The 23,147-nt window shown below is 42.8% G+C and overlaps 1 protein-coding gene across 1 annotated transcript in view; it reads left to right on the top strand.

Annotated features, from left to right (window-relative positions):
* The window catches only part of LOC127047311 (zinc finger and SCAN domain-containing protein 20-like), a 54,980-nt gene extending 37,631 nt beyond the window's left edge, over nucleotides 1-17,349 (top strand). Inside the window, exon 3 of the mRNA XM_050945434.1 lies at nucleotides 17,208-17,349. Coding sequence (XP_050801391.1) covers nucleotides 17,208-17,349 — 142 coding nt within the window. The remainder of the gene's footprint in view (nucleotides 1-17,207) is intronic.
* The last annotated feature ends 5,798 nt before the right edge of the window (nucleotides 17,350-23,147 follow it).

The following is a 23,147-nucleotide window of genomic DNA, read 5'->3' as shown; positions in this document are numbered from 1 at the left end:
TAGTGTTGTTTAAAGGGACAATGTCAATTTAAAAATCATCTTTCTCTCATCTTTATAAGTAACAACTGAGGATAAAATACTGAAAGAAATTAGAGAGGTTTCATTTCAAAATTTATTTTATATTGTAAAATATTTTAAAAAGTAAAAGTCAAAATTGAAATTGAACATTTTTTTTGACCTGAAACAATTTTTTTAAAAATTATATTTTGGAAAATTTCAGAGTTTTGTTTTCTTTCTAATTTGGAACAAAAACAAATTTTAAAATCACATATTTTCCTGTGAAATGGAAATTCTGGTCCTATACAGCTAGTCTCAATCCTTACACACACACACACACACACACACACACACACGGTCTCAATGAAGTAAATTTGTACAGCTCTTTACAGAATCAAAGCCATAGTTAGTGTCCCTGCTGCCTGTGAGACTCTTTTTAAAGGTCCTGATTCAGCACACACTTAAGCACATTCCTTACTTTACATATGTGCTCAAGTTCAGCCATGTTTCAGAAAAGTACTTAAGCATGTGCTTGAATCTCATTGAAGTCAAATTTAAAAATTTATCCTTTCTTAAATGCTTTGTGGAATCAGAGCCAAAAATTAGGAAAATATTATTGAAGGGGAAAAACACAGAAAAATTAGCAAGAAATCCACAGACAAATTGAGTACCTGATGCTACCTTAATTGATTTTTTTAATTGACTATTTTTTAAATAAGGTTTCTAGTATGAAAAAAAAAAAACCTCTATGTAAATAAGAGCTATGTGATATATTGAAATGATGGCATTCACTTAGTATATGCTTACTGGTCATTGCCAGATAATATTTTAAATAATAAAACTAGTTTTATAGATTCTTATTATTATTATTATTAATGTAATTAAATGCACTTTCCTTAAGCTTTTATCTCTAACTGACAATGTATTACTGCAAACTCAGATCTCCTGCTTGACAAGATAATATATTGCTGTCTTCCCACTGAATATTAGTATACTTCTGATTTTAGTCTACTAAAATGACAAGTATAGCTACTTTATAGCTGTTTTGGGCCATAAAACATTTTGAAAGTTATTTTGCCATTGAATCAGCACTGGAGCAAATATGCTTGAGATTCGGCATTTAGTATGTGAGGTGGTTTTGCCCCTTTTCTGTTGTGGAATATTTGGTTATAAATTTTTCATGCCAGAGTACTTTTGTCTGTCAGCACCTTTTACTTTGGGAAAAATCTGCTTGACAGCCACTTTAAGCCTGCTCCTCCAGAGCTTTTACTCAAAGAAAAAAAAATATGGCCAAAAAGAGGAAAATAATGCAAAACCATCCCATTTTTCACTGTTCCTATATCAAAGTGCTAGATATAAGGTAGCTGTCATCACAAAAGTTGAAGAACACATTTTTAACATATGAGGAAAATATTTTTGTTAGGGACCAGAGTCTACAATATTTTCAGAAACATAGAAGGGCACACAAATCCTGGCAGCCTCCTGAGAAAAATCAGTTTGGGTAATGGGTGACTTGTACATTATGCTACCAGTCCTGCAAAGACATACCCTCATCTTAGCTTTGTGCATTATGAGCAGTTCTATTGAAATCCATTAACCTCATGCAAAAGTTTTTGCTGTCTCAGGTCCTATGAATGGGATTTACAAAAAAGTGTTCAGCACTGGCCTTAACTCTGCTCTCATTAAAGTCAAAGGCAAAATTCCAGTTGAATGCTTTTGATTATCTCACCCTACATGAGCTAAACAGAACTTTCATGAATTAGGCCTCAAATGAGCAAAAAATGAACTTGGGATGTGTGGAGAATCAGACTCCATCAAAACGCTACTTTAAATTTACAGAAATAATGAACCTATTCTATTATTCTGATGAGTAAATTGGATATCTCAATGGAAAACACTCCTTATAAACAAATGAAATAGAAAAGCTGTCCCCCACAGGGATCACAAACTGACTGGCCTTCATATTATTGCAAATAGGAGTGAGGTCCTGGTTAGATGGGAGAGGCATCCTGCTAAGGCCCCAAGTAGATAAAGGAGTTGCATTATGGACAAGGATGAGAATCACTGAGCTACTGGTTCAAAAACAAACTCCATCTGAAAGATGTAAAATGATAAGGGATAGGGAAGTTTGCATTAGGAAATAATATTTACTTTTTATTTTATTTTATTTTAAATCACATTCATCCTTCTGCCAGAGAAAAAGGTTTATCACCCATATTTGGAAAGGAAAGGGGAATGTTTTCACAAATTGCAGTAATTAGTTATGATGGTTAAAAAGCAACAACCAGCTCTTTCAAATGGAACCCAAACTAAAAAGTAAGTCTAGATTTTGACACCTTTTTTCACATTGAGTCAAATCTTTCTCCTTCAGTAGTTTTATTACTTCCTATGGAGAAAGTAAGGGATTCCATTAGGAGTAGAGTATTATGCAGTGTAATGGTAGCAGAGTCTGATCCTAATTTTTTTTTTTAAATTGTACTGTTTCTAATTCGTTTATTGCTGTTGTTAATAATGGCTATGACTTTGACCACATAGTCATAACTCGATGAATAATATAACAAGTGTCACGGCAAGAAGTATTTTTTTAAGTTCACAGAAATGGTCTTATTTTACTCTGGTGGATACTTGTCTGCAGTACATCACAATGGCTCGATACAATTCCCATTGAATTCAGTGGAAGTAAAGTCACCTAACATTTGAGTTCTATCCGAGCTCTGAGCCATAGAGGGAGGATGTTCTTTTCCATGGGATGCATTCTGCTTGTAGAGCACAGAGTGAAGTAGAATGCCTGGGAGCAGCACTGAAAAAGACCACTTCTATCAACTTTTGTAAATATAGTGGGACTGCTTTGGGGCTGCTTGTAGTCTGCCAGCCAATATAGAAGGAGGGCTGAATCCATGGCCCTTCTCTCACCCCTCCCCGTCCATTGTGGAATGTCTAGTGCCCTTCCCCTGTTCTTGCTCTCAGGGTCCTTGTTTATACCTTGGGAAAATTTAGGAAAAAATTCCTATTGTTACTAACAGGTTCCCCAGAATTGGTGTTTGCAAAGTGGGGGGCACTAATCTAACCAGACCACCAGCTGCCAAAGAGGTTTTAAACACAGTGTTGATTAGACTTATTCTGACTTGCTTATTGTGCTGAGAATGTTGGGTTGGCTCAGGGAGGGATTATTTTATTACCACCACTACAGGTAAAACCATTTTTAATAGTCACTTACATGAGAACATATGCAGCAGGGCTTGTACATAATTCTGTTTTAGATCCTGAAAAGGTAGGATGCAGTGAGTAACTGTATACTCTGTGTGGGAAAAAAATACAAGTTATATATGAGTATATAGCTACTGTGACAAAGTTCCTCCTCTACCTTGGTGGGTCCTGCGCTTATTAGCAGATTTGCTCACCTCAGTGATCTTCCCCACAGTCTGGATCAACTCCTCCTGTGTCTGATCAGGAGTTGGGAGGTTTGGGGGGAACCCAGGCCTGCCCTCTACTCCAGGTTCCAGCCCAGGGCCCTGTGGATTGCAGCTGTCTATAGTGCCTCTTGTAACAACTGCATGACAGCTACAACTCCCTGGGCTACTTCCCCATGGCCTCCTCTAAACACCTTCTTTATCCTCACCACAGGACCTTCCTCCTGGTGTCTGATAACGCCTGTACTCCTTAGTCCTCCAGCAGCACACCCCCTCACTCTCAGCTCCTTGTGCCTCTTGCTCCCAGCTCCTCACACACACTTCGTCTCCTCTAGCTCCTCCTCCCCTGACTGGAGTGAGCTCCTATTTAAACCCAGGTGCCCTGATTAGCCTGCCTTGATAGGCTGATTAGAACACCTGCAGCCAATCTGCCTTAATTGGTTCTAGCAGATTCCTGATTACTCTAGTGCAGCCCCTGCTCTGGTCACTCAGGGAACAGAAAACTACTCAGCCAGTGACCAGTATATTTGCCCTCTACCAGACTCCAGAATCCCACTGGCCTGGGTCTGTCACAGTACATATTTTTAGTTCTCTCAGGAACCATGTCACTGCCTTATGTAACGATGGGTCTGTCTACCCTGAAATCAGAGGTGTTATTGCAGTTCATATAAGACATACCTTCACTAATTTTCATCTAGCTTCTGCAGCTAAAAATAGCAGTGCAGATATGGCAGTACAAACTTCACTATGGGCTGGTCAAGCTGTGATGAACTAGGAATGTTCTTAATGTTTTCTCTGAATACTGTTTTGGTGCCTCAGTGTCCCCATAGCAGTTCTTAAGTATCTGGCAGAGCAAAGGACCAGTGCACCTAAATGCCTGACACTCTGTCTCCTAGCAACTGATGGACTGGGCCCCTCCTCTGCAAAGGTGCCAACTGAAGGTGTTGGAGACAAAGATGAGGTGACCTCCTGGCCCAGGAAAGGGGATGAGGAGAGAGGAGGGGCTGGGGGGGGTTGGTCTGGAGCTGGCTGGGGTTGAGGAGTGAAGAGCAGACGTGGGGGGGTCTGGCTCACTGCCCCCTAGAATGGACCCGGCTGAGGGGTCTGGTTCGCTGTATCTACAAGCTCTGTTTTAGACCCTGTTCCTGTCATCGAATAAACCTCTGTTTTACTGGCTGGCTGAGTCATGTCTGATTGCAAAGTGGGGGTGCAGGACCCTGTGGCTTCCCCAGGACCCCGCTGGGGCGGGCTCGCTGTGGGAAGCGCACGGAGGGGCAGAGGATGCTGAATGCTCCAAGGAGAGACCCAGGAGGTGAAGGCTTGTGAGCTTCTTGTCCTGAACAAGTCTGCTCCAAGGGAGAGGAGGCTCCCCAAAGTCCTGACTGGCTTGGTGGGGAGTAGTTCCAGAGCATCGCCCGGTGACTCCGTGACACAAGCCTATCTGGAATTCTGGTACATACTCATGTTCCTAGCCCATGCCAGTGGCTGTGCTATCATATCTTCACCACTATTTTTAACTGCACTTGCTAGCTTAAAACTAGCATGAGTGTGCTTACATGAGCTGCACTCACACCTTCAATTGCAGTGTGTACATACCTTATGACATGTTGAGTGGAGAGAGACAGGTTTGGGTGTTAACAGACCAAGCAATTTCTATCATATGAGGAGCAAGGTCAATGGTTTTGAACTTTGGGATAAAAATATCGTAACCTAAGTGCAAGGATATTGCATTGTCTCTGTATCAGGTGTTTAACATCTAACATCTTATGAGAAAATATTCTGTTTTTCTTCTATAAACCGTCAATAACTACTTCTTTTGTTTAATCTAAGAATAATTGTCATTGACTGTCATTTCTTAGGGGAATTGTCTGACTACAACTCTCTGAAACAATGTATCTCCATCCTCTTAAGGGAGGCAGAGAAAGGTGAATGTGACAGTGTATTAATCAATGCCACAGAGAAGGCTGCAGTCTTTCTTCTAGAGCAATGCCACCAGCATTATTGCCATTTTCCCCTACCTCCCAAAAAAGTTATTTCCTCCAGAAAAATTCACTAAAACTACCCTGTGAAAACCACACCAAAAGTTTATGAAATGGAACACAACACACATTCTAGAAGAGTCCCTTCATAAGACTATTTATTCCTCAGACATAGTAAGGAATATGTCATATTGTTCAAAATGAAAATTCTATATTTAAATCACATTACAATAAAATAAGTCCCCAGACTATTGACTAGATAGGCTAACTGTTCTTTTGGATCTGTCCTCTACATTGTTATCAACTTTTTCAGCACCTAACCTGTTACAAAATTTTGACCAAATTAATCCAGATATACTGAAAACCTGCTCAGACTTTATAGATCACTCCATATAAATATTGGTGATCAACTAGGCGTGGCAGCACCATGGAGAAATACCCATTTCTGTTGATTAACTGTGATGCCTGGTATGGAGGACAAATATTGTGCATGTGTGTCCCATCAATAGCCCTTATACAACTAGGAAACCTCAACCATGCAAAGCCATAGGTAGCCATCTGCACATTGCATAGTCTATGACCCCAGAGGGACAGCTCTTTCTGGATAGTGGTGCAGACCTCCATTACAACAGCCCCAATGATAATTCTACCAACATCAAACTGATCAACAACTGGAGGTAGTGAGCTTCCAGGGAGCTATAACCATGTGCTTCTCCACACTGAGGGGAGCTTTCATACTACTGGGACATTCTGCAGTTCTAGGGTGAGTGAGCTCTGTTCAGAGCTCCAAGAGAGTATCTCAAATAATTTGCCATGGTCAGAACTGGCTCTCCACAAAGTGAATCTACTCCAGCAAAAGATATAGGAGAAGTGTCTGATTGTTTTCAGCTTCCTCCTCCTTCTCCTCCTCAGGTGCCCTTATCACTCAAGTTACAGCATTGCACTACTTTAGGTATTACACCATCAGTCTGTTTAGATTCATGGCTGTGAGGATTGCAATGCTCTCCCATGCTTCCTCCATGCTGCTTGCTTTAAAAGTGGTGCTGGAAACAGTAAGGATGATGGGGTGAAACAAGAGGAATCATGGGAATTAGTCTAGTTGACTAGAAACCCCAGAATTCCACTGCTTTCAGGTACAAATCTGAAAATAAAGAGCATAATAAAATTCCAGAAAGCAAGCAGCAGAGCAGTGGAAGCAAACACCCTGGAACATCTGACCAGAAGGCTGAGTGCTTGCTGTGAAACAGCACTGTGCTGTATGGCCACAAAGCTACTAGACACAACATTAACTTGATCGCAGGATAACAATGTGCTGGGTGCAACAGTTGTTGCAATTTACTTAATGCAGATATGCAAAATCTGCACCAAGTGTAGGCATGTTTTGAGCCTGCTACAGTGGAGTCTTTCCTCTGTAATGGATCAATTCCCACCAAAACCTCCTTCCGTTGCAAATGTCAGTAGGTCCCATGTTTTGGAAAATGTGTTATATTTTGGCTTAAGTCCTCCTCATATAAAGTGCAAAAGATACTGGTGGTAGCTAGACACAAAAGCAGAGATACAAAACCAGATCCTTAGCCCCATTATAGCTGCTTTATGGTGCTCTGGTGTTGTAAAGTAGCTATACAAACATGAGGAAATCCCTGGGTAGTGCAATCCTACAACACTTCTGCCCCCACTTATCCACCCCACTTCAGGAAGCATAGCTGAAGGAAAGGTCAAAGCAGTGTGGACAGGGGGTCTGTATGACCCAGCAATCCTGAGCTACCAGGATGTCCCCTTGAGTCATAGGCATCCAACCATAAGATGGAGGCTGCTATAACATACAACAAGGTCTGAGCTGGTCCCTGGCCACTTCCAGAATTTGGAGGTTCATAAAGGTGTCAAAGCTACTCAGAAATAGAGCTGAGCAGGAACCAGATTTTCCATTTTGGAATGGGAAAAAAATGAAATAGAATTTCCCATGAAATGAAATGCGGAAAACACAATTGTTTCAGGATTATTGAAATGTTTTCTTTCAATGAAATCAAAACATTGCACTCCAACTTTGACTTTCTAAAACTTTCAAAAAAATTATTAAAAAAAAATTAATTTTGATTTCAAAAGACATTTCAAAACCAAAATCAAAATGTTCCATTCTGAAAATGCTAAAATGGGACATTTCAGCATTATGAAAATGCTTCATTATTTCATTTCAAAATGTTGTTGAAATAGACGTGTTTTTCTAAACATGTCAATTTTGATGAAAATGGCATTTTTATTCAAAAATGCATTTTTATGAAAAAATTCCAACCAGTTTTTCCTCAGAAGTATCCCAGGATTGATGCCACAGTCTTCTTGAGAGTTTCATGGTGTGTCATTGGAGAACTGGGGGATAACAATCCTTATTCAAGCCCTGTCTATGCTACACATGCTTGCCAGCATAGCTATACCAGAACGGCCCCCTCGTAGATACAGCTTATACCAACAGAAGGAGTTTCTGTTGGCATAGTAAATCCCAGCTCTGCTAATGACATTAGCTTTGCCAACGGAAGCACTTTGGCTCTACACTACATCTACACTGAGGAGAGGGGGTTGCATATGTACCTATGTCAGCTAGTGTGTGTGTTTTTTTCACACCACTAGCTGACACAGCTATGCCAACCAAACTTCATCATGTAAACATGGCCTCCACCTATCATGAGACAGATGATGACTGGGGAAGAATTTTTAAACTTCCACAATGTACATCAGTGCTGTGTTGTGTGCTGCTTCTTTCTTAAAAGAGTGTGCTTAGTAACTGTGGTAGAATAGGAGTAAATGTCTCCATATACACAGGTGACATGCACTGGGTCATCATATTGGAGGATTTGGGAGTTGAGTAAGGTTTCCCAAACAAACATCTCGGAATACCCTGAGACCTCTGAAATGAATACTGTTTGCCACCCAGCTGGACCATGGCATGTGACCCTAAGAACCCATCAAAAAGTCAACTGGAAAAGGATTCACTGTTCTGTAATGATCAGAGGGGTAGCCATGTTAGTCTGGATCTGTAAAAAGCAACAAAGAATTCTGTGGCACCTTATAGACTAACAGATGTATTGGAGCATGAGCTTTCGTGGGTGAATACTCACTTCATCAGATGCATGTAATGGAAATTTCCAGAGGCAGGTATAAATATGCAGGCCAGAATTAGTCTGGAGATAACGAGATGAGTTCAATTAGGGAGGATGAGGCCCCCTTCTAGCAGTTGAGGTGTGAACACCAAGAGAGGAGAAACTGCTTTTGTAGTTGGCTAGCCATTCACAGTCTTTGTTTAATCCTGAGCTGATGGTGTCAAATTTGCAAATGAACTGAAGCTCAGCAGTTTCTCTTTGAAGTCTGGTCCTGAAGTTTTTTTGATGTAGGATGGCTACCTTAAAATCTGCTATTGTGTGGCCACGAAGGTTGAAGTGTTCTCCTACAGGTTTTTGTGTATTCCCATTCCTAATATCTGACTTGTGTCCATTTATCCTTTTACATAGGGACTGTCCAGTTTGGCCAATGTACACAGCAGAGGGGCATTGCTGGCACATGATGGCATATATAACATTGGTGTTCTGTAGCTGTAACAAACTCACTACACGTAGCACACTTCTTTCCTAGAGTTTATCCATAAAGGATATCATGTAAGTCTTAAATGAAAGCCAAAATCACACTGGTCATTAGTATCAGGAAATGTAAGTACAAATGCCGTGTCAGATGATATGTGTATACACACACACACACCTATGCACCCTGAAAATATGTTCCTAAAAGTCAGAACCAAGGCAGGGTTGACAATCAGGTTCTGTGAGACAAAGGATGCATTGAGCATTGGCCTGCTAAACCCAGAGTTGTGAGTTCAGTCCTTGAGGGGGCCATTTAGGGATCTGAGGCAAAAATCTGTCTGGGGATTGATTCTGCTTTGAGCAGGAGGTTGGACTAGATGACCTCCTGAGGTCCCTTCCAACCCTGATATTCTATGATTTACCTCTCTGCTTCAGTTCACATGTAAATTAAGCATGGTCAGCCAACACAATGGAAGCCCTATTTGCATACAAAGTCAACATGAGAATGTGACCTCAAATGAAATCAGCACACTAGGGAATAAACTCCAGGGAGTCATTCTGACTCCAGGGACACACAATGGATTTTGAGGGATAAGGCAAAAGAAAATATCTTTAAACTGCATGTAGGAGGTAAGCAGGCAGTATAATTGTACTCATGAAACTGAGATCCCAACCAGTCTTGGCTGAAAGAACTGTACAGGACATTTAGGGGAGATAAGACTGTTTTTAGACAGTTACCTTGTTACAAGTTAAGGTTAGTTTCTATAAATTGTGTATGGATTTTGTTTTATACGTAACCTGTTTCCATTATCCTTACTCTCTCTCTTAAATCTTAACCTTTGATATTAAACATGATTGTTTTCACTATAAATGTATTTCAGTGTAGTGGTGTTATACAGGAGCTGATCCTCTGTTGAATCAAACAAGCTGGTGTATTGTTATTTCCCCTTGGAGATAGCAAATCTGGTATTTCTGGAAGTATTCAGTGACCGTGGGTGGGTATCACAGGGATACACTTCAAAGAGACTTAGGAAATGTGGTGCATCGATAACCTGAAAAGCAAAGTGAAGCTAGAATTATCCGGGAGGAAAATGTTCTCACTGGAAAATCGATGGCAATATCTGTCTGGGGACACTCCCAGATTGTGAAAGATAGCCACTTTCACAGTGTCTAACCAGGCCCTGTCCTCCCTCCTCCAGAGGAAGACTCAGAACTCCTGCAGAGACTCAGTGCAGTCCTGGCCAGAACTCCAGAGCCAACCTCTGGAGCCAGGCCAGGATCCCCTGGTCCAGGCTCAGGGTGTTGATCCCATGCCAGAGCATGGACAGGACTAGCTGATTAAGCACCATTGCCTTCTCCCGCACGGAAAGGCACCAGAGCATTCCTGTCCATCTCCGCAACCGCTCACCCACCCTGGCCTCTAAATCCTGCCAGTTCTCCGGTGGAGAACAATGCGTGGTGGAAAGATAAATGCCAAGATAGAGCAGTGGACCCGCACTCCACCAAAGCATGGGTGGGAGGGAGCTTGCCAGCCACCCATCCCCGACCATCAGGACAGAGCTCTTGACCCAGTTGACCTGAGTGGAGGAGGTCGCCAAAGGTTGCCAATCCCTGTTACAGAAGTTAAAAAATGAGATAATAAACAAGCTTGATAACACCTGTGGGAAAATGAAAAACATCACTGAATTGATTTCCCACTGACACCAAAAAAAGTGAGAATTTTCACTATCCTCTATGCCACAGAAGGACCTGCAGCTATCACTGGGGCAAAAGAGGGCCAAATACTCTAATGGTAAAAGAAACCACAACAGGCTGAAATAGAAATGTTAGGTGTCCTTGTTAATTTCAAGACTTTTTATACAGCTGTAAGAGTAGCAGGAAAAAAAAATAGTTGCAAATAATTATGCAGTAAAAATAGGCAAACCATTAGCTGGGTGTAAGCTGGACAGGCCTGATTTCTGAGGTTTGTTCCTTATCTGATACTGAGACAAAACCGGAGGTTGTTTTGTCCAGCATCAGATGGGGAATGCCATTTTGAAGAATATGCCATCTCTTCAATGTGACCTCACATGCACAATGGAGTTCACACAGCTGGGGGCAGGCCAACACCATTCCCAGAAATACCAGAATGGCTGGAATTCTGGGGCTCTGTGAGTGGCCACCATAAGTGAAAATAAAGCAAAAACTGCAACTAGTATTATTTGTAAGACCAGCTCTAGTGTGTGTGTCGGGGAGGTGGGGGGATGAGATTGCATGACCCAAGCAACCCAGCACTTCTCTCGAATAAATGGACACTAGTTATTTCTTCAAAGCCTGGTTGCCTTCTGTTTTCTAGGGGGCATACTGAAGCATGAAGCATTCTGTGCTTATACGACAGTGGGACATTTTGTCTTTCGCCTACAAAAAATGTCTGCCTTTTCCTCGTTTTGGTTCCTGAGTACTGTGTCGTGTGTGTATGCATCAAACCTGGAAGAAAAAGCAACCTAAGGGAAGTTTGTTAGTGAACTGAGTTCTCTGGAGTAACAGTAATTTCCCCTTCTTCAATTGCTTCTGTGCTCTGGCATGTTTGTGTTCCGTAATTTTTGTCACAAGGCTTCAGACAGATCATTAGAAACACTGGCTTGCTTGTCAAGCTGGTTTTTTTAATTGAACAAGAGCACTCATCCCTCGTTGCCAGGCTCTCCCCTCCTCTCTGTGCGCACGTCAACACACACACACACACACACACACACCATTATCCTGCTTACTAGACAGAGATAAATTCCTCACCATTGTGATCATCAGACACTAAGCCAAACTCATCTTCTTCTTCAGCTTTCCCCTCTCTCCCCACTCTGTTATTCATAGGGACCACAGGTGAAGCGGGAGAAAATTATTACAGCATGACTGCTGAAATGATAGAAGGTAAAGAAGATGGATTATCATGGTGCTGATATGATTTGTATGGATTTCCAAAATTAAGCCGTTCTCTTAAAGTGACCGTCATCTTTGCACCCGTGATATTGCAGCTGCCCTAGTAATAACCTTCATCTGCACTTGTGAGCCAAGTGAGCAGAGCACGTTTCCCATTACCTGTCAAGCGAGTATGTAGAGTTCTTCTGGTCCCACAGTAATAGCAGGGCTGCTGGTGAACAGAGTAATAAACACCTACTGAGAGGGATGTAGCGTGAAAAGATCTCATCACCTGCCATTAGCACGCTGATGAATAATGCAGCATTTTCAGTGGCAGATGTCAGGGGTGGGAGGAAGAATCACTTCTGTAAATGCTCTGGTGAGCACTTCAGCACAAAGTGAGAGGTGATAGCAACAGATGCATGTGACAAAATTACCCTCGCTATTGTATTTTAAAAGAAATGGGAACATTTACTTCACAAATAGCTGGCAGGTTCTCTCTCGCTCTCCCTCTCTCTCCTTTTTTCCCCTCAGAGCCAAAGGATGCTGTAAACCAGCAAACTAACACACCAGCTGCTGCGGGTTTACAGCTTCTGCACCATTGTCTAAAGGATAAACAGGCTCTACCAGGCTTGGCTGTCCATCTAGTTACATTAAATATCTTACCCCCTCAGACTCAAACAGACCTGTTGATTAAAAATCTATTACTCCTATTTATGTTAAGATGCAGCTTCCACTGTACTCTCTTCTCCTCCTGCCCCCCATCCCAAAAACCTTTGGCTAAGTTAAAGGCTAGATCGTGGGTTTGGTCAGCCCTTTGACGAAACCACTAGAGCAGGGATGAGTAAACTACAGCCCAGGGTCCGCATCTGGCCCTTGAGATGTTTTAATCTGGCCCTCAAGCTCCCACTGAGAAGCAGAGTCCAGGGCTTTCCCCGCTCCAGCTGAGGAGTGGGGTCGGGGGCTTTTCCCACTCCACACAGCTCCTGGAAGCAGTAGCATGTCCCCTCTCCAGCTCCTATGCATAGGGTCAGCCAGGGGCTCTGCACTCTGCCCTCACCCCAAGGGCTGCCCCTGCAGCTCCCATTGTCTGTGAACCATGGCCAATGGGAGCTGCAGGAACAGTGACTGTGGACAGAGCAGTGCGTAGAGCTTCCTGGCTGTGCCTCCACATAGGAGCTGGAGAAGGGACATGCTGCTGCTTCTGGGAGCTGCTTGAGGTAAGCACCGCCTGGAGCCTGCACCCCTGACCTGCTCCCACACCCCAACTCCCTGCCCCAGCCCTGATCCTCCTCCCACCCTCCGAACTCCTCGGTCTCAGCCTGGATCACCGTCCTGCATCCCACATCCCCAGCCCCACCCCAGAACCAGCACCCACAGCTGGAACCCTCACCTCCTCCCACAACCCAACCCCCAATTTCATGAGCATTCATGTCCCATACAATTTCCATACGCAGATGTGGCCCTCGCACCAAAAAGTTTGCCTACGCCTGCACTAGAGTATTCTGGCCATAAAGTCAGTGGGTCTAGCCATGGCAGGATCACATCAGTGTTGGGGGATCCTGCCATGACATAGAATTGGCATGGAGGCCTGAGTCATCAACTCCTGCTGCTGATGTACAGGATGTGAGGAAAGGATGCTGCTACACTTGACTGGTGGTAGTTTCAGCCCCAGCAATCGTTAGAAGCCAGCATAAGTTAGAGGAACCCTACAGGCTGCAAAGGGGACATCAAGCCCCCATTTGCATTGCCTCAGTTCTAGTTTCTCCAGCTCAGTAAGCAGCCTCAGGGCTAGGGGAGTGCACAAGTGAGCTTTGTGCCACCTTTAACCCCCACATTTACAGGGTACTTCTCAGCTATTACTTGGGGCCCTAATTACAAATCTATGATTTTTGGCATGTACGTAGCCTGGAGGGAAAAAAATCCCTCCTCCCACACCCAAATCAATATTTGATTGAAGCATTATTCATGGTACATACAGTAATCTTCTTTGAAGAATCACAATTCAGATGATTTACCACAGCCATCCCCAGAGTGGAAATGTTTTTTGATGACGTTCACCTTCATATCTTATTGTCAGTGAATTTTTTGAGTCTGATAGCTCTTTTGGCCAATTGCTGCCAATCCCCACAGTAACTTATTAACATCAAAAATCCCGGGTAACAGATTGTCCATTACCATGACCTGTGAGATTTAAATACAGGAAAAGACTTGTGCTCCTGAGCCCTTACATCCCTGAGGCCATACAGACTGGATTCACTGTGACAGTCACTGCTTGATCTCCACAGGACCGTGGAGCGGGAAAAGAGAGTGGAATGAATAAAAGGGAAGGAGGAGGATATTTTAGAACCTTGCTCTGACACACAATTCATGAGGCAGCATAGATGTCGCTATAGTTGGAGGGTACTCTTCATCCATCTTTATTCTCACATTTATTATAATCAGCAACTAAAGGTTATGTTCCCCTACTTTCAAACACTCATAGCTGTCCATATATAATATTGTTTGCAGTGTTGTCGTAGCCATGTTGGTCCCAGGTCATAAGAGAGAGACAAGGTGGGTGAGGTAATATCTTTTACTGGACCAACATCTATTGGTGAAAGAGACAAACTTTTGAGCTCCACAGAGCTCTTCTTGGCCTGGAGAAGAGCTCCATAGAGCTTGAAAGCTTGTTTTTTTCACCAACAGATGCTGGCCCAATAAAAGATATTACCTCACCCATGATATTGGGGGAAATTGCCCCCAAAGGATCAGGGTTTAGAGAGATATAATGGGATTTAAAAAAACAAAAACAAATCAAATCTTCAACAGTGAAGTAATTTTCTGTAAAATACTATTTCAGGATATAAGTTCTCTTCTGATCACTTTTTGGGCTATGGCTGTTGTTGCTCAAGTTCCTTATTTTATTCTTCTTTCTACACACATTACAGAGGTCCCTGCTTTCCCCGTTAGGTATAGTTGGAAAGGAACTGTGTGACTGGGAGAAACAAGCATCACTTTAGCAAGAGCCAAGTGATGAGAAATACAATGTATATGAGCAGTTAAAAATGTCTGCTGCAAAATGGAAGCAGGGGGGTTAATGAGATACATGCCAGAGAGAGAAAATAAAAGACTTAGCTATGAAGTCTTTACTTACCTATGCAAGATGAGTGAAGATATTAGAAGCAGAGGTTTTTTTAGAGAGTGTATGTACCCCAATGAAAATATGAACATTGTCAAGGGGAGGGGGACGAGCATCCTTCAAGCAGAATGGCAATGTAACCCAGCTGCATCAAGAATGGACAAAAACAGGGTAATAATAATAATGATCCCATGTCCTCACAGCTCTGATTAGGGGACACTCATTTTGAAATGCATACAAACTCAAGGTTAGTGTAATATGACAAGAGAACCTCCAAGCGGGAGGGATGTAGTCAACAAAAGCTCTGCCACATTGGATCCAAGCTTTTCTTGAAGTCCCTCACAGGAAATTTCAGGGAAAATGTACAAATATGGATGATCTCTCCTTGTTGAGACGATATGAATAATAATATCCCCAACCCAACCTCTCCTATATCTGCCCTCTAACTTGGCCAATAATACAAAGAAAGAAAGAATGTGTAAGAAGGACTATAGCTGCTAGGTACTGAACCATTGTTCCTCAGCCTTGAAAATACCCCTTTGCCATGTCCTGACACTGTGATTAAGCCATGGACAATTGTATAAGATGCCTCCCACCCCCACCAACTGTATTAGAAAGAGTGCAGGAGGGTCTATTTGTTTTCTTTTAAGGAGGTTCTTTTTCATCTATTGCTTTAAAGTGTAACTTTCTGGTGTTAAGTTCAGATACAAAGTCTAATAGAAATGCACTTATATTGTGCTTTGTCAAGTTCCTATTCATTCATCACCACTTATAATACCCTTTTTGACCATGTAAATTATTCTTGTACCTGAATGTTCCCATATCAATATTATCCAGACAATGCAATGGCATATAACAAAAGACAAATGCAGACCAAGTTACAGCAAATTTGCACCTGCAAAATTGAAAGTCAGTAAGAGACCCTTTAAAAATCATTCCCTTAATCTTGAACTCTCACATAACGCTTACAATTGCCTGGAAATCTGCTGTACTGGAAATGTTTTTTAACTCACACCCTCACAGCTCATTATAACACACAAAACCTAATGGAGAATTCATGGACACTGTATAGGGTTATACTTGAGTTTTAACTTTATATTTTTTAAATGTTACACTTGGCTTACAGTATATTTATCAATAGTTAAAATTCACAGTTGTTGGATAAATATTATTTAAATTCACAAACCAATACTTCAAATTCATTAAAAGCTGAGAAAGTTTGGATAAAAAGCAACATTTGCCATGTATTTTGTGCCCTGGTATTATCCCCACTGATGTGTAAGGCTAAAGAGGGCCACCTCTTACTGTAGAGATGTATCTAAAAAAAATCTCTCAAGCTGCCTGTAATAATCTCCATTATGTATAATGACCATTTTGATAATAGTCTTTAGAAGAGGTAATGGCCCTGCTGAATGGTTATTACCTGTCTGTTCACGCTGGAAGCAAGATGCAGAAGCCAGAGGGGACAGTCAAATGGTCCTTGTGGTGTAGTCTGAAGGAATAAGAAATATTTAACAGAATGCAAGAAATAGACAAGCAACCGCCTTTCATTGTAAAACTGTCTGTGGTGTGCAGTCAACCATTGTGAATTTTGTGAAATAAAGATACAAACTAAATAAATAAATTAATAATAGGCAAACTATCACTATGCAAATTAGTTTAATTTCAAGTGTCACCATCTAGTTTACTAATAAAGAAGAAATCCAAAAGTTAAATATATTTTGATATAATATAAAATTATACATCAGTCCTACATGACCCCTGTAAAGCAGTTATCAACTCAGTCCAGAAAGATCTCAGTGCTGATCCAAATGTCAAATATACTTAGAGTATGTCCCACCTAGCCCAGGGTTAGTAGAACTCGATTCAGTGGTCTCTGGGTTTGAGAACCCAGGGTTTGAATATCTACACTGATTTCCAACCCTTGTTTAAGAATTTTTTAACCTGGGCCAGAACACAGGGCTCCTGTGTCCACACTGCAGTACACAAATGCGAGTCTGTATCCCAGATTTCTAACACCCTGCCAAACTGTGGCCACTCTAGCCATTGGTACATGGTGCACTGTGGGAAAACTTGACTATTCACAACACATATTACAGGAAGTTTGAATTGCCTGCCAACACATCCTGCCAAGCATTCATTTTGGTCTGCATTCTCCCAGCAACTGGAGCCAGGAACATGGAGGAATTGCCATTTCAAAAACTTCTCTTACTTAGGCTTTCACTTCTGTTTCTGGATGCAGGCTGAGCTTTCATGAGATGCTGGTGGGCAGTTTGGCAGTATTTTTCGACCCACCAAAGGTGTCTAACAGAGAGAATGATGAAGCAGGAGAAGGACCCAGACATGGCAGACTCGAACTGGCTGATGCTGCTCGGTACACTTGATATAGCCACAGCTGCTCCTTAGGCCTGGTCTACACTACACATTTAACCGATTTTAGCAGCGTTAAACCGATTTAATACTGTACCTGTCCACACAATGAGGCCCTTTATATCGATATAAAGGGCTCTTTAAATCAGTTTCTGTACTCTTCCCCAACAAGAGGAGTAGCGCTGAAATCGGTATTACCATATCAGATTAGGGTTAGTGTGGCCGCAAATCGACGGTATTGGCCTCTGGGCGGTATCTGAGAGTGTACCACTGTGACCACTCTGGAAAGCAATCTGAACTCGGATGCACTGGCCAGGTAGATAGGAAAAGCCCAGTGAACTTTTGAATTTCGTTTCCTGTTTGCCCAGCGTGGAGCTCTGATCAGCATGGGTGGCGATGCAGTCCCAAATCCAAAAAGAGCTCCAGCATGGACCGTGCGGGAGATACTAGATCTGATCGCTGTATGAGGAGACAAATCTGTTCTATCAGAGCTCCGTTACAGAAGACGAAATGCCAAAGCATTTTAAAAAAATCTCCAGGCTATGATACAGAGTCCACAGCACAGTGCTGCGTGACAGGCATAACGGAAAGCCAAAGAATCAAATGGACCCTCATGGAGGGAGGGAGGGGGTACTGAGGACTCCAGCTATCCCACTGTCCCCAGCAGTCTCCGAAAAGCAGTCTCCGAAAAGCATTCGCCTTCTTGGCTGAGCTCCCAATGCCTGTAGGGTCAAACACATTGTCCGGCATGGTTCAGGGTACAGCTCATCAATGTACCCCCTTCCCCCCCACGTGAAAGAAAAGGGAAAAAAATTGTTTCTTGGACTTTTTTTAATGTCACCCTATGTGTACTGAATGCTGCTGGTAGACGCGATGCTGCGGCAGTAAAGAGCAGTATCCGCTCCTCTTCCCTCCCCGGTGGCAGACGGTACAATATGCTTGCTATCTGCTGAGTGCTCCTGGCTGGCCTCAGGTGAGGCCAGCCAGGGGCGCCTGGGTAAAAATAGGAATGACTCCCGGTCATTCCCAGTAGATGATACAGAACGGCTGGTAACCATCTTCATCATAACAACTGGGGGCTGAGCTCCATCAGCCCCCTCCCTTTCATGTGTAAAGAAAAGATTCTGTACTGCCTGGACTATCATAGCAGTGGGATGCTGGGCTCCTCTCCCCCACACCGCTTAATGTCCTGCCTGGACTAATAGTAGTTGGAGGCTGCCTCCTCCTCATTTTATCTCACTAACAAGTCAGTGTTTCTTATTCCTGCATTCTTTATTACTTCATCATACAAATGGAGGGGATACTGCCACAGTAGCCCAGGAAGGTTGGGGGAGGAGGGAAGCAATGGGTGGGGTTGTTGCAGGGGCACCCCCCGTGAATGGCATGTAGCTCATCATTTCTGCGGGATCTGACACAGAGCAGCTGTGCTCTCTGGTTCTCTGATACACCGGTTCTCTAGTACACTTGCCCCATATTCTAGGCAGGACTGACTCTATTTTTAGATATCATAAAGGAGGGATTGACTCAGGGAATCATTCCCATTTTTGTCTTTGCGCACCCGGCCGACCTCAGCCAGGAGCACCCATGACAGCAGCAGACGGTACAGAACGACAGATAACCGTCATCTCAAATGGCGCAGCAGACGGTACAGAATGACTGATAACTGTCTCTGCTGTCATGCAAAGGCAAATGAATGCTGCTGTGTAACGCTGCAGTATTGTCTCTGTCAGTGGCATCCAGTACACGTACGGTGACAGTAAAAAAAAAAAAGCTGTACAGGCTCCATGGCTGCCGTGCTATGGCGTCTGCCAGTGCAATCCAGGGAAAAAGGCATGAAATGATTGTCTGCCGTTGCTTTCATGGAGGAAGGAATGACTGATGACATTTACCCAGAACCACCCGCGACAATGATTTTTGCCCCATCAGGCACTGGGATCTCAACGCAGAATTCCAAGGAGCGGGAGAGACTGCGGGAACTATGGGATAGCTACGGAATGGCTATCCACAGTGCAACGCTCCAGAAATCGACGCTAGCCTCGGACCATGGACGCACACCGCCGAATTAATGTGCTTAGTGTGGCCGTGTGCACTCGACTTTATACAATCTGTTTTACAAAACCGGTTTATGTAAAATTGGAATAATCCCGTAGTATAGACATACCCTTGCACACACTGGTGCTCTTCTGGAGCAGGGCCACAAGCACAGACTGGTGATTTTTGTCACCCATGGAATGGGTAGCCTACATTTAGGGTGACCAGACAGCAAATATGAAAAATTGGAACGGGGGTGGGGGGTAATAGGAGCCTATATAAGAGAAAGACCCAAAAATCGAGACTGTCCCTATAAAATTGAACATCTGGTCACGCTACCTACATTTAACAGAAATGGACAACATTTGAAACTGGACTACATTTGAACCTCTTCCCCCACATCTTGGTACAGCTTAGTCTTTTTAGGGGGGTTGTTTCACAGCTGGGCTGGTACCAAGCAGCGTATATACAGGGAAGGTAATGTAAAGTTCTTATTTTAAAAATGGAATGTGCTAGCAAAAATGTGCACCTTCCCAGTAAATATTCTTGCTATTGTTACTGTTTGCCTCTCTCTCCATTTTGAATTCCACATGGGTAGGGGGAGAGTGGGATTCCAAAGAGGTGGCATGCAATCTGGATATGGATGGCTACCCGGGGCTTGTAATATCTTTTACAGTGGTTCACAGAGCAGAAATTCCTCCCAATCCTATATTAATAAATACAGAAATGGATCCAGGAACTTTCTAGGCTTGAGGGAAGTTTCTCCCTCTTCCATTTCTGCTGCCGCTGCCGCCTCTGGGAAGGGGACTGGGCATCAAAAAGAGGCTTGAAGTACAGCCCCAGGATGTGCTACAGCTGCTTCTGCAGCAACGCCTCCTTTAGGATCAGTTTCATCAGCAGAGTTACTTCATTTTCCTCATTCAGCACCTGCTGCTGGTTCCAACTGATTCCCTGCTGGCCTCCTGAGCCAGCAGGTCACCATCCTAGCTGACCAGGTCACTATGCACCACTGGTGGCTCAGCATGTAAAATAATGTTTACAGGGAAGGTGCACCACTTCAGAAGGGTGGTTGGACTCAGGCCTGCATAATACAATGTAGATGCTGGAGCCCTAAATTGGGACCCAGGGTTCAACAGTTCCTATCCCGGGGTTACAAAGTGTAGATGTTCAAGCCCTAGGTCAACAAACCTTGAGTTCTACTAACCCTGGACCTTCATTGCTGTGCAGACAAACCCCTGGGCTTTGTCTATGCTTCTGATGGTATGTAGAGAACCAACACTGAACACCCAGCTAACATGGGTATAAGTAGCAGAGTAAAAGAGGGAGATGGCTTAAGCTAGTAGAGTGCCCCACATGCATAAACCCCCAGTGGATATACCCAACGTGGCTCTCTCCATGCCCAACCAGTGCTTCCCATGTCTATGCGGCTGTTATTTGAAGTGTAGTGTCCCACTGCCTCCCTGCTGCCAGACCCTTTCCCTGTTGCCCCCAACTGCCAGAGGCTTTCCCTGCTGCCTCCTCACTGCTGAAGCCATTCACTGAGGCATGTAGCTATTCACCACAGTGACACAGCCTGACTTTCACTGCAGTGTGAAGCAACGTGTGTGCCAGTACTCTATATGCCACTATAAGTGTAGACATAGCCATAAGGAATCAAATTAGCATTAACAGTAGAGATGCAGGATGGTCTTATTATGAGCATAGACTGCAGAAGATCTGGATTCAGTTCCTGTCTTTGCCAGTGGCTTTCTGTGTGACCTTGCACAAGTCACTTAATCTCTCTACCTTAGTTCCCTGTTAATAAAATTCATTTCCCTGTCTTGTCTATTTATACTGGAAACTCTTTGGGGGCAAGGACAGTGTCTTTATCTGCGATGTACAGTGCTGAGCACAATAAGGGCCTGATCTTGACTGGAGCCTGTAGAAGCTTCCATATTACTATATTTTTGAAATTAACTCCTGAAAATGTAAACTCTGAAGTTAGATCTTGCCTGACACATTCGCCTTATACTGAATGGTGCTTTTGGGTGGATGAGGAAGGATATTTCAGCCACTAAAAACAGGATTAAGGACCCAATACAGGCTTCAGCGAGTTAGGAAGCAACATTCCGTACAAGGCATAATAAATGTTGTTATTATAAAACATCAGATTACATGGAATTGGACAAGCACTCTAAAATATTATCGCCATTTTACACAAGGGTAGATTTTGGCAGATGGAGGAAGTGGCTTGTTTAAGGTCACTCAGCCATTCTGTATCAAATACTTAACATCCAGGTCTGTGAATTCTAGTTACAGAGATATTTTTTCTAGATATGCAAAAAACAGCTGCTACCTGTCATGACCTTAGCTCAACTCCCTTTTGGCTCACGCAGAGGATCTGCTTCCATGGGCACCCCAAAACTTATGGTGAGAGTGCTCATCTGTGGCCAGACACAAAAAATGCATGGGTTTCTAATTTTACAGAAGAAATCTATTCTTGCATTTACCAGGATGTGAGAAAGGAACAAAGCAGTGTAGTTTACAGGTATTAACTTTAATGGCACCTTTATATGCATTAAGTTGTAATGACCAGCACCAGAGATAACCCATTGCTCTAGGATGCAGCATAATATAAAGATGAGAGCAGATTCCCAGCATCTGAGAGACCTGGATTATATTCCCAGTTCTTCTACTGACTCACTGTATGATTTTAGACAAATAACTTTAACCTATTTTGTCTCATTTAGGAATTATATCCTATTCCTTGCACCTCTGTCCTCACCTACTTGCTTCCTCATTATAAGAAAGAAAATTAAAATGAAATCAAAACTTAAAGTCTCACTTTCGTCTGGAAGATGAATAAGAGACAAGTCTTCCCATCCCATGAAAATTTTCAAGATTTCAATATTTTTCCCATTCCATAGCTGGACAAACCCGAGTCCTTTTGAAGCTGTATGCAAAAAGGAGTGAGAGAGAAAAGACTTGAATCTAGGTCATTCACATCTTACGTGGGTGGTCTAATCACTCAACTCTGTCTCACGCTCTCTTATTTTGACCAGAATTTTCATCCTGGGCCTGAGAAAACTTCCCTTTGAAAGTTTCCTCTAAACTGATATTGTCCCACAAAATGTTTCAGTTTTGACAAAACTCAGCATCTTCTGACAAATGTTTTGTTTCATCAGAACATTCTCTTCCTTGCCCAATATGCTCCTATTCCCATTTTGACCTGGACTCCGGACAGGAGAAATAACTTTATGATACACATTACAGTTCATCATTCTGACATTTCCATTAACAAGGGGAGGGCAAATTCTTGAACCTCCCCTCCAACCTTCTTACAAACAGACCCAGTTTGTCTTTTGATTGAGCAAATTGGCCTACTGGCCAAGAAGCCCATAAAGCATTAAGGGAGGGAACATATGTGGCTCATGACATCTTAATGGGCTGATTAAATGCAAGTTTTTAGACTGAAACTTGGGTCATACAGGATATATTAGGAAACAAGAATAAAAGATAAAGTAATGGAATCCACCCCCAAAAGGAGTTAAGGATAAGAACTACAGTAGAAAAACAAGTAGACAGTGATTTGAAGATGTTGCTCCATGTGTCAGCAAGAGACAGAAGCAAGATGGGGACTTCCGCAATCCACATGCTCTGGTCAGCCCAGATGGGTTTATTCATAGTGATCGTATTACTGAATTGTACATAAGCCTACATTTACACTCAGTAAAAATACATGAGTAATTATGTCATGTCTGAAGACACCAATGTTGAAGAACTTAAGTAACTTCATGCAATT

This window comes from Gopherus flavomarginatus, chromosome 3 (genome assembly GCF_025201925.1).
Source record: "Gopherus flavomarginatus isolate rGopFla2 chromosome 3, rGopFla2.mat.asm, whole genome shotgun sequence".
Lineage (NCBI taxonomy): Eukaryota > Metazoa > Chordata > Testudines > Testudinidae > Gopherus > Gopherus flavomarginatus.
Note: the sequence above shows the minus strand (reverse complement) of the source record. Positions and strands in the feature narration are given on the sequence as shown.